The following is a 12,876-nucleotide window of genomic DNA, read 5'->3' as shown; positions in this document are numbered from 1 at the left end:
TGTGTTTGTGTGTGAAAAAGGGAGAGCAGTGAGTGCATGTGTGTGAGTGCATGTATGTGTGTGGAAGAAAGAGAGAAAATAGTGTGCATATGTGTGTGGAAGAAGGAAAGAAGTTAGTGTGCATATGTGTGTGGAAAAGGAAGAGAAGTGAGTGTGCATGTGTGAGAGTGCATGTGTATGATAGAGGGAGAGGAAGTGTGTGTGATGGGAGAAAGTGCATGTATGTGTGTGAGTGAACATGTGAGTGTGCTATTGTGAGAAGGTTTGTGCGCATGCTACTACCACCCCCTCCCCCCTCCCTGCCGACAATCTCAGGGTGACAGGAAATCAAAAGTTCCCAGGTATGCCTATAGCTCTGAAGCAGGCCCCGGCTGGGTGCTGCTTTTGGGCAGGCCGTATTCGCTTTTTTGGCCTGGGAGACTTAACCTGAGCTCTCAGAGGCCCATTTTTTCCCCCAAATTGCCACAAATACAAAAATATCATTCGGAATGAACAGGCAATGGCCTGATTTATTGCAATTTTGGCATTCCTTAGAAATGAATGCACATCCCTAGTGGCTAATCTGGATCACAAAAGCTCAAGAGATCCAAAAATTAGATCCATACTCACATCTAGAGATAAGCAGTGACTTTCCCAAGCCTACTTTGCTAAAAATGGCTTATGGTCTTTTGTAAACAATGCTTCAAATGATTGGTACACTTGGTATTCTTTAAATCATTACAATGTAGCTACAGTATGTTTGTAGGACCTTTCCTCACAGAGTCAGAGCATTTTCCAGACTCTCTCTCATGGTAATTGGTCCGTTTTACTTTGTATTTTTTCAAGCATTTTTTTGAAATTATTTTTAAAAAACTTTTTTCTCATTTGTGCATTTTTTCATTTTTATCACACACAATTTTCCTCAAACTCAATCCCATGTTCGAAAATCAGTCACTTTTCAAAAATTAATACGTTCATAAACAGTACTTATCTGCACATCCCAACACGATCGCGTTTCGGACCCGCCCTCTTAAGGTCCTGCTTCAGGGGAAAAATATTTAATATTATTCAGTGACACCACACGATCCATCCAAGGAATTTAGTAGCTGTTATTCCATCTTCATAATTTTATATATCCGCGATCCCCGCTGGAATCGCCTTTCTTTAAACATGGCCCGTACCGGATGGCTTATAAAGGGGGGGAAAACGGAAGTCCCTCCCCTTCTTGGTTTCTCAATGTCTTCAACCAGGTCGGCTTAGCCCTTAGACTTCCGAAGAGCTCAGTTCTCTTTCACGTCGTCTTCTATACGTAATCCACGTCATCCATTTTCAATGAGAACAAGATTCAAACCACGTAACTCACGCAACCTTTCTTCATCAGGCAACCAATCAAAACATCTTATGTACTATAGAGGGAACGGGTTAAATTCTCTATCACATCCGCTAATTACTCCCGTAATAACCACATTGTGGCGAAATTTCAGCGAAACCTGGTCTCAAATCAATGAGTACCAGTTGATTTTCTCATTTAGACCACGGGGATCCATGGTCTTTAAAGTGTAAATCCAATGATGTTCCCGTTTATTGAGTAGGTATTGAATATCTCCCCCCCTACTGCTGGGTCGCACTTTTTCTATAATTAACCACCGCAAATCTGTAAACACATGTTTATATGAAAGACAATGTTGTACGAGAGGAGCCGCCATTTTTTCTGTCTTAAGGCAGCTCTTATGTTCAATTAGCCGGGTACGAATTTTTCTTTTCGTTCGTCCCACATAGCTTAATTGACAAGGACAGGATATGATGTAAATAACACCCTCAGATTTGCAAGATGTCACAGATCTGAGTTTCAGCGTCACATTAGAATGTGGCACCTGCCACTCTTCACCAGACCATGAGAGAGCACACATTTCACAGTGCCCACAAGGGTAGTGTCCTCCACTTGTTGAATGCCCCGACATAGAATGAAAGGTAGAATGTACAATCATGTCACGCAAATTCTGTCCTCGAAAGAAAGCAAATCTGGGGCCTGTTTGAAAAACCTCGTGTAACTCCAATACTTCCCAATGTGTACGAATCACATTAATCACTGATTGTACTTGGGTGGAATATCTTAAAGTGCAAGTAAGATGTTTAGAAAAAGGACGTTGTTGGTACTCCAGAAGCAGATCTCTATTTGCAAATAATGCCCTTTTGAAGGCTTTCTTGATCACTGATTTTGGGTAACCCTTCTGACCGAATCTGTTGGACAACTCCAGGGCTTGCATACGAAATTCTGCATCAGTAGAACAAATCCGGCGTAGCCTGAGAAACTGGGAAATAGGTAATCCATTTTTTAAACGGGATGGATGCACACTAGAATAACGAAGATAATTATTGCGGTCTGTTGTTTTTCGATACAAAGTGGTACTCATTTTATTACCTTCACGTTGGATCCAAATATCCAAGAAAGAAATAGCCATCTGATCGTACTGGGCAGTAAATTGTAAATGTGGATCTCTCGCAGTGGTTTACAAAAATGTGACTGTATAAACGTTATATTGACGATATCTTTTTTGTTTGGTTATCATCATTGGAAGATCTTCAGACCTTTTTGGGTTGGTTCAACTCACTTGATCCACATTTACAATTTACTGCCCAGTACGATCAGATGGCTATTTCTTTCTTGGATATTTGGATCCAACGTGAAGGTAATAAAATGAGTACCACTTTGTATCGAAAAACAACAGACCGCAATAATTATCTTAGTTATTCTAGTGTGCATCCATCCCGTTTAAAAAATGGATTACCTATTTCCCAGTTTCTCAGGCTACGCCGGATTTGTTCTACTGATGCAGAATTTCATATGCAAGCCCTGGAGTTGTCCAACAGATTCGGTCAGAAGGGTTACCCAAAATCAGTGATCAAGAAAGCCTTCAAAAGGGCATTATTTGCAAATAGAGATCTGCTTCTGGAGTACCAACAACGTCCTTTTTCTAAACATCTTACTTGCACTTTAAGATATTCCACCCAAGTACAATCAGAGATTAATGTGATTCGTACACATTGGGAAGTATTGGAGTTACACGAGGTTTTTCAAACAGGCCCCAGATTTGCTTTCTTTCGAGGACAGAATTTGCGTGACATGATTGTACATTCTACCTTTCATTCTATGTCGGGGCATTCAACACGTGGAGGACACTACCCTTGTGGGCACTGTGAAATGTGTGCTCTCTCATGGTCTGGTGAAGAGTGGCAGGTGCCACATTCTAATGTGACGCTGAAACTCAGATCTGTGACATCTTGCGAATCTGAGGGTGTTATTTACATCATATCCTGTCCTTGTCAATTAAGCTATGTGGGACGAACGAAAAGAAAAATTCGTACCCGGCTAATTGAACATAAGAGCTGCCTTAAGACAGAAAAAATGGCGGCTTCTCTCGTACAACATTGTCTTTCATATAAACATGTGTTTACAGATTTGCGGTGGTTAATTATAGAAAAAGTGCGACCCAGCAGTAGGGGGGGAGATATTCAATACCTACTCAATAAACGGGAACATCATTGGATTTACACTTTAAAGACCATGGATCCCCGTGGTCTAAATGAGAAAATCAACTGGTACTCATTGATTTGAGACCAGGTTTCGCTGAAATTTCGCCACAATGTGGTTATTACGGGAGTAATTAGCGGATGTGATAGAGAATTTTACCCGTTCCCTCTATAGTACATAAGACGTTTTGATTGGTTGCCTGATGAAGAAAGGTTGCGTGAGTTACGTGGTTTGAATCTTGTTCTCATTGAAAATGGATGACGTGGATTACGTATAGAAGACGACGTGAAAGAGAACTGAGCTCTTTGGAAGTCTAAGGGCTAAGCCGACCTGGTTGAAGACATTGAGAAACCAAGAAGGGGAGGGACTTCCGTTTTCCCCCCCTTTATAAGCCATCCGGTACGGGCCATGTTTAAAGAAAGGCGATTCCAGCGGGGATCGCGGATATATAAAATTATGAAGATGGAATAACAGCTACTAAATTCCTTGGATGGATCGTGTGGTGTCACTGAATAATATTAAATATTTTTCCCCTGAAGCAGGACCTTAAGAGGGCGGGTCCGAAACGCGATCGTGTTGGGATGTGCAGATAAGTACTGTTTATGAACGTATTAATTTTTGAAAAGTGACTGATTTTCGAACATGGGATTGAGTTTGAGGAAAATTGTGTGTGATAAAAATGAAAAAATGCACAAATGAGAAAAAAGTTTTTTAAAAATAATTTCAAAAAAATGCTTGAAAAAATACAAAGTAAAACGGACCAATTACCATGAGAGAGAGTCTGGAAAATGCTCTGACTCTGTGAGGAAAGGTCCTACAAACATACTGTAGCTACATTGTAATGATTTAAAGAATACCAAGTGTACCAATCATTTGAAGCATTGTTTACAACCGGGGTACTTGGAATACACAAAGTTTCAGAGCCGATATTGTTGTGATTGTTATGGTCTTTTGTTCCAGAAACGTGTCTAAACCCCTTTTAATCCCACTTATGCTAATTGCACTGACCACATTCTTTGGTAAAATTCCACAACTTGATTTTGCATTGAGGGAAAACATGTTTTCTCTAATTTTTAAAAAATCTGGTACCTATTAGGTTCCTGGGTTGTCCTTTAGTCTTAGTACTATTGGAAAGGGTAAATAACCATTCCTTATTTACCTATTCCACTCCATTCATGATTTTATAAACCTCTATCATGTCCCTCTTAGTTGCCTTCAAGATGAAGAGCCCTCACCTGTTTAACCTTTCTTCACAAAGCAGTTTTGCTATCCCCTTTATCATTTTTGTTGCTCTTTTCTTTACCTTTTCTTGTACTACTTTATCTTGTTTTTGAGATGGGGGCCACCAGAACTGCAAACAAATTTATTTGTAATCTCTACCTTGTAGCTATTCTTGTTAAAAGGTAAACTATTAAATCTTTATGAATAAATAAATAAATATGACCAATCACACCAAGGATTGACACATACATATTATGATATTCTGTTTTATTTTATATTCCTTTCCAAATTATTCCTAATATTTTGTTTGCTTTTTTAACCACTGTTGCACATTGACTTGAAGGCTTCAATGTATTGTCCACAATGACTCTAATGCATTCATTGTGAAACTATAGTTAGACATTTTTTCTCTGTGTGCATCACTTTGCACTTGCTCACATTGAACTTCATCTGCCAGTCAGATGCTTAGTCTTTTAGTCTCACTAATCTTTCGGCTGTTCCTCACAAGCTGCTCATTCTTTAACAACTTTGAATAATTTTGTATCACCTGCAAATTTGATCACCTCATTCATTAATGAATATGTTAAACAGGACAGTTACAGTACAGATTTCTGGGGCAGGCCAGCATTTGCAGAATATTATTCCATTGGGAAAACTATTTAGTCCTACTTTCTGTTTTCATTCTTTTAACCATTTGCCAATCCACAATAAGACATTGCCTCCTATCCCATGACTTTTTACTTTCCCGAGGAGTCTATGATGAGGAACTTTGTCAAATGCCTTCTGAAAATCCATGTATACTATATCAACCGGCTCACCCTTATCCATATGTTGATTAAAACTTTCTAAAAACTCCATTAATTGATACGGTAGAGCCATGCTGGCTTTTCCCCATTAGGCCATGTCTATCCATATGGCCATTAATTTTGTTTTTTAGAATAGCTTTTATCATTTTGCCTGGCACTGACTTCAAGCTCACCAGTCTATAGGTTTTAGATCTCCCCTGAGACCTTTTTAAAAATTGGCATTACATTTCCTTTTAGAGTATTCCTATGTTCGTTATTTGACCAGGGATGATTTGAATAGTTCCAGCTGGCACCCACTGATTACCAATGTCCCACAGGGCTCAGCCTTGTCTGCATTACTATTTAACAACTAAATGGCTCTGATTTTTGTATGCAGATGACATACAATTTTATATTCAGATGGGATCCCCGTGGGACAATACTTCTTTGCTAGTATCTTCTGTTTCGGCTATTAGGCAGTGGTTGGCACATAACAAGTTGTCTTTGAACCTGTCCAAGACCAAAATCTTAGTTCTATAGCATGGGAACTCTATGGGAACCCACCAGTTCATTCAAATTGACATCAGAGTGCCAGTATCTCCCTGTGTGAAGAGCTTAGGGATGTTGATTGATTCTGGTTTTACTTTTAACAATGAAATCTGTTGTTCAGAGAGGTTTTTTGAAAGCTATGTGCAAGGGGTTAGGTGCCCTAGGCTCCTTCTGCCTTGCGCCTGCCCCTCTCTGGTCACTTGCCCCCCCTGGTTGTGCTGCCCCTCCCCTGGCCTTGCCACCCCATCGCACCGCCATCCTGATCTTGGCACTGTTCACGCTGGGCCGAGAGTAGGTTGGGTGCAGTTCACGGCTGCACCTCCACCCCTGATCTCGGCCCTGATCATGCTGGGCCACGAGGAGCTGAAACTCTACTCATCCTCCTTGCCGCCGTTTGCGGCCGGTGGCCCCACAAGGCTTGTGCCCCCTAATGATTGACACCCTAGGCCTAGTATGCCTAGTAGTTCTGCCACTTTGTGGCTTGAAACCTTTACTTTCCTTTGCTGATTTCTGATATATTGTGCAGGCCTTAATTCTGCCTTTACTGGACTAGTGCAATTTGTTATACATTGGACTCCCAGCGACTGCTTTAAGAACTTTGCAGATGCTACAGAACTCTGCAGCAAGACTTATCTCTGGCTGTTCTATGAGAGATCATTTATCCAAAGTTTTTAAAGATCTTCATTGGTTACTCTTCTGTTCAAGAATTTCCTGCAGGTGTTAGTTTTAGTACATAAATTACTCTTTTTGTTTTCCATGGGCTAATGCCCTCCTTCATATCTACAGTACTTCTCAAGCTTTGTGGTCCTCTCAAAGAGAGCAGCTAGATGTCCTAACCTTGCATTAGGTCTGGCTGGTGGAATCAAGGGATCATGCTTTTTCCGTTTTGGCTCCAGTCTTTCGAATCTTGATCCTGCAGGAACTACGTTTGATGACATGTACTAAGACATGTAAAGGGATGTTAAAGACTCATCTTTTTAGGCTAGTATTTGACTGAGCTTGAACTAGATGAAGAGATTGTTGATATCATTATTCTGGTTTTGTTTGGTTAGATTTTGTGAGGTCAATATTGAAAATGAAACATTTAAATGGCTAACTTGGAGGTGGATGACTAACTTGGAATTAGATGAATAACTTAGAGTTAGATGAATAACTTGGATAACATGGAGTTAGATGGATAACTTGCCATTTAGATGGATAACTTGTAGGGATGTTCATTCATTTCAAATGAATTTTAAAAACGCAATGAATAAGGGCAATTTGTTTCATTAGTTTGAAATTAATGCATCGGGACTAAGTCCAGGCTCGAAGCTAGGGCCTCGCCTAAAGTGTAGGCCGAGGCCCAAAGTAGGGGCTGTGGCTTACACCCTAATGCAACATCAGTGCCTCAGCCTAGGCCTAGGTCTAGTCCCAAAGTCGGGGCCTCACTTATGACATAAGGAGAGACCCAAAGCAGGGGCCATGGCTTAGGCCTGATTGCGACAGTGAGGGCTCTTACCTGATCCGTCAGGGTTATCTGATGGCAAGGCTGGGCCTCAAGTCCTGAAGTCTCAGCCTAGGCCAGATCCTGGACCCAGGCCCGATGCCATGACCTGGCATGGAGGCCATGTACTGATGCCGGGTCCTTGGTCTGGGCGCAGGCCCAATGCCATGATCCAACCCAGAGGCCAGGTCCTGACACCTGGGCTTCAGCTTAGGCTGGAGCCCGGACCAAGGCTCGACACCACAACCTGGCCCAGAGGCCAGGTCCTACCACCTGGGCCTCAGCTTAAGGTCAGGGCCAGGCCTGGAGCTCAGGCCTTACTCTGTTCCCTTGTCATCTTCATATTTCTTCAGATGCCATCCACTGGGGTTGCACCAGAGTTAACTATGGCTCAATCACTCCACTAGATAAAACCATTTTGATGTACGACAATTGTAATTAACTCCTGCGCAACCCCAGTGAATAGCATCAAAAGAAAGAAGAGGATGATGAGGGAGCAGAGTGATGCCTGGGCTCCGGGTCTGGGCCCAACCCAAGGCCAAGGCCCAGGCATTGGGACCCAGCCTCCAGGCCAGTACCCAGCATTTAGCCTAGGTCTGGGCCTAGGCCCTGGCATCAGGACCGGCCTCTGGACCAGGTGGCGGTGTCGGGCCTGGCTCTTGGCCGAAGCCACTGTGTTGAGACTCGGCCTCCAGGCTGGGTGGTGGCATTGGAACCCAGGCTCCAGAACGCATTGCAGCATTGGGGCTGAGTCCAGCCTCTGGCCTAGTTCGAGGCCCTGGCATCAGGACCCGGCCTCTGGGCTGGGTCGTGGCATCAGGCCTTGGTCCGGGCCTCAGCCCCTTTGTCAGGCCTCTGGCTTGGGTCGCAGTGTTGGGCCTGATCTGGGATCTGGCCTAGGCTGAGGCCCTGGCATTGGGAAGTGGCCTCCAGGCCAGACCCTGGGATCGGGCCTCGGGTCAGCCGAGGTATCGGCTTTGTATAGGCCAATGGTGCGGTAGGTCACCATGACTTTGTCCTATGCAAGGCTGAGTTTTTGGCCTGGTCCTAGGCCTCACCTGTGGATATTCTCTGCACCGGATAAGTGGGGGCTGGGGGGATCCTGACCCTAGCATTTTTCCTGGCGAGCGGAAGCCTCTGTTTTCGATTTTTTAGCCTTTTTTTTTAAATTGCTTGATTTGATTTTTTTTCTCATGAATTAAATGAATTAAGCAATCCACGAACTGAAATTCATGGGAAAATAAACTGCTGAAAATGAAGTGAAAATGAAAACAAATATTTTTTCCCTGCACATCCCTTATAACTTGTGAGTTATCCATCTAAATGACTTTGAATATTGACCTCTTTGTTATTTCTTCTGTATAAACTATGTATGTTTTATTGTTCACTGCCTTGGGTATCCACAATATATAAATACGAATAATTAAATAAGCATTGTCTACAAATGTCTTCCCTGGTTGGAATTAAAGATCCCTTACCTTCCATGTACTCGAGAAAGCAGCTTTGAATCTTTAGTCCATGTAATGGTAGAATCTCCATGAATTTCAGTGAATTGACAGCACAGTTTCATATTTCCAGAACAGTCAGGGAACATCTGAGCTTGGATCTCTTTCAATAAGCGAGGGGCTTAAAATGAAATGATCACAAAACTTGGCATCAGAATAACACAAATGAAGCACTAAACATTTTTGTCTTATCAACAGACTGAAACATATTTTTAATCTTTTGCATGCATCCTTTGGTCTGCCATCTAACAATTACATTTCTCTTGTGCCTTAGCAAGAGATCATAAACCAATAGTAATATGGCAGTTTTATCCTTAATCCTGTCATCTGGAAAATTGTCATGATGTGATAGCATTGCAATGCCAATTTGGAATAAATTATTTGAGGGAGTTTGTATCTGCTGTTTTGATTGCTGAATTTCCAGCACTTTTTACCACATATATTTATTCCTCCCCCTTTTATTTTTTACTATACATTGTCAGTTATGGACACTGATGGGACTGCAGGAGTACACAAAAGCCTGTATCAGACATGAGCATTGCGACACCCGGTGGCCTAATGCTCCTCTCTGTTGGTGACTGCACAGGCCAATACGCTTCTCTGGCAGCAGCAGCCCAATGCTCCCACATACTGGCAGTCTAATATTCATGCATCACTGTGAAGCTCAGAGGCCTGTACCTGAATTCTGTGGCACTTGAGGAAAATTTCTACAGGGAATTCTGTCTAAATTCTGCATTACGTATTTATTGCAATTTATGTTTCATCTAACCAAAATAGGCTGTAGGCGATTTGTAGATATTTATAAATTAAGAAACTGCATATAACATACATATAAATAAACATTGCAATAATTAAACAAAAACAAAGGCAAAAAATACCAAAAAATACAACTAGCATCTAATAAAATACTAATATTAAGAGGGTAATTTTATGACAGCACTGAGGGCTAAAGTATGCTTGTACATTTACACTGTAACTTTCAAAAGGGTGCATGGGAGCACATATATATATGTGCATCGGCGTGTGCCCAGGGACGTGGCGATTTTATATTATACACACGCATACACGTGTATGTTTTAAAATAGCCTAGGCATGTGTATATGTAATGTATGCCTAATTTTGCAAGTAGATGCTCTCAGCCACGCAAAGCAGGGCACGTGCCGTGCAATTGGGGGCAATTTTATAGCAGGTGTGTGTCCACGCCACAACCAGTTTCACCAGTTCATCCATCAGTTCACTCAGTGTAGAGCTAGGTCCTCCAAACTACCTGGTTCTTTAGTCTACACGCCCCCCAGTTACCCTAGACCCCTGAAACCCCTCAGGGATGGCTGGGTTGCCTTTTTTTTTTTTTAACTTATACCTCCTACACAGCAGCAGTAAAGTTACATGGCATTGGCCTGGGCATGCACCCAAGCACATAGGTATATGCATGCACTTCTCTTGGCCCGGACCCGGTACACCCATGCCACGCCACTCCTCTCCCCCCTTTTTCTCTCCGATTCGAGATGTGCACACATTGGCACAGGTGGGCGCATTCACCCACTTCATAAATTCGGGTGGACACCCGCGCGTGCGGTATGCACACTTATCTCCCAGTTTTGGCATGCGTACCTCTTTGAAAATTTAGTTCACAGACTCTAGCCTGAATTTCCAAAGTGGACTTGTGTGTATAAGCCTGCTATATAAAAAACACAGCAGCTGCTTGCAGAACGCAGTTCAGCATACTTGCATCCGTTTACACCTTCTAGACAGCAGGTGTAAGTGGTATGCAATGCATACAGTTATGTGCTTACTTTCCAAAACTGAACATATGCACACAGTTTACCGGGCCCAACTCTGCCTCCCCTCCTGGAATGCATCTTTGTAATGTACATAAAAGTACCCCTGAAATTCCTTCTGTTGCTCGCTTTTATGTGCAACCCACGCCCGGGGCAATTTTCAAAAGCTCACTTACACTGTCCTTATTTCTCTCACCTTTTTCTGATCGACTTCCCTGTCCACTTTGTGAGATTCCTTGTACTGTTTCTTAAGCTATTCAACTGCCAATGATTTGTTTAAAAAGATGTGCATTTTTAAACTCCCCACACTTTTTTTTTGTATTTGTTTGGCCACCATTATCTTTTTTATTTGAAAGTAAAAATGTTATGGTTAGGGGAACGATTACATTTTTAAAAGATGAACAATTATCAATAATCATGGTAGATGGTACCAGAAAAGTCACTGAAGTTGTTGACATTTTAAAAAGTAGCTTGATCATGTTTCAGGAAGAAATACAAGATCCATTAAAATGCAAGCACAAAGTCAGCTTTTAATCTTATTAATATCACATGGAATGCTGTCTGTATTATATGGTCATTTATATGGAGAATTCAGGACTTGTGCAGGACTATTCCAGATGCCGAGGGACTAGATCTGTCTTATCTTACTGCTGGTCTACTGTAAACAAATCGGAATCATTAACGCTTGTTCACTTAAAATAATAAAAAGGCAAACTAAAAAAATAATTGCCTTGTTCAGGCCTTTCGTTAACTTCTGTTGGCCATTTAAAGGCAGCACGCTTAGAGGAGAGAAATGCTTTAAGCAGTTTGCCAGGAAGGATTGTTTTAAGAATATAAACTCGCATTAATTAAACTTGCACAGCAGAATGATAATGTGGCTAACTAAACATAACGTGTGTCTGCATAGCCTATCTAGGTCATACAATATATTTTTGATTAACTAAAAGTTGTGATTCCGGTAGCTTCCAGCGTTAATACTCTAGCAATAGCTCTGAAAGCCTACGCTATCCATGTAACTGTTTAAACCAGTGCTGAACATTTAAGCTGATAGCGTATATTCTTCCAGCGCTATTGCCAGAGTAATGCTGGAGGCACTTGGGATAGGAGTGTACTGCGATCCCAGGTTTCAAAATGGGAGCACAATTCAGATCCTGGGTGGGTGGGAGGACTTCGGGGGGGGGGGGGGGGGGGTGTTATTATGGGTGAGGGCGGGGGTAGTGAGGAGGCAAATTTGTTTTTTGGTTTGGGTGGTGTTCCTGGCCAACAGGGGAATTCTGATTTGCGTGGTGGAGTGGGAATCTTTTAAAGATGTCTAGTTAAATAGCTAATGATTTAGCCACACAAGGCCACATAACCTTAGACCTGCTTGAAATGAACTGAAATTTGGCTAAATTAGCCAGATAACTATACTCCTACACAAAACACCCCTGGAATGCCTCGTTTTTTATTATGACTAGATTTTAACTGGATAATGACTTATTTGGCTAAAATGTAGCCTAAGAGGCTCAATATTCAAAAACTTGCCATTTAGATGAATAACTTGTATATTGACCTCTATAATATCTATAACCTTACCTATAACCATAATCTATGATACATATTAAATACTAATGTAATTCTATACCTGCTGTCTTTCTTTCACTGATGTACTTAACACTTGGGATGAATTTTCAAAATATTCTATGCATAAAAATTAGCACATACGTAAGTAGCCTCTGTGATTCTGTATTTTTATAAAAGTCAAAAATATGCATTTACTTTCACTTTCGTGTGCACATATATCTGCATAAAAAAGGGGTGGTCTAGGGATGTTCTGGTTAAGGCCAACATTTGCACCCCTTTGTTGCTATTTTAAAAGAGATGCAAGTCTTGCTCACATAATTTTACACCTGCTAATTATCTGGCATAAATGAAATGAAGCGTGTTTATTGTATAGTACTGACTGGGTAGGAGGTCTGGGCGGCCTGGGGGGAGTTCAGGCTGATGAAACAGGAGGATCTCGATGACCTAGAGAAGGACTGGGTGACCTGGTGAACTAATTGGT

At 41.8% G+C, this 12,876-nt stretch overlaps 1 protein-coding gene across 1 annotated transcript in view; it reads right to left on the bottom strand.

Moving 5' to 3' along the window:
- The window catches only part of ALPK2 (alpha kinase 2), a 311,543-nt gene that overhangs the window by 153,614 nt on the left and 145,053 nt on the right, over positions 1–12,876 (bottom strand). Inside the window, exon 6 of the mRNA XM_029579517.1 lies at positions 9,028–9,175. Coding sequence (XP_029435377.1) covers positions 9,028–9,175 — 148 coding nt within the window. The remainder of the gene's footprint in view (positions 1–9,027; positions 9,176–12,876) is intronic.

Source organism: Rhinatrema bivittatum, chromosome 1, assembly GCF_901001135.1.
Source record: "Rhinatrema bivittatum chromosome 1, aRhiBiv1.1, whole genome shotgun sequence".
NCBI classification, from domain to species: Eukaryota; Metazoa; Chordata; class Amphibia; order Gymnophiona; family Rhinatrematidae; genus Rhinatrema; species Rhinatrema bivittatum.
Note: the sequence above shows the minus strand (reverse complement) of the source record. Positions and strands in the feature narration are given on the sequence as shown.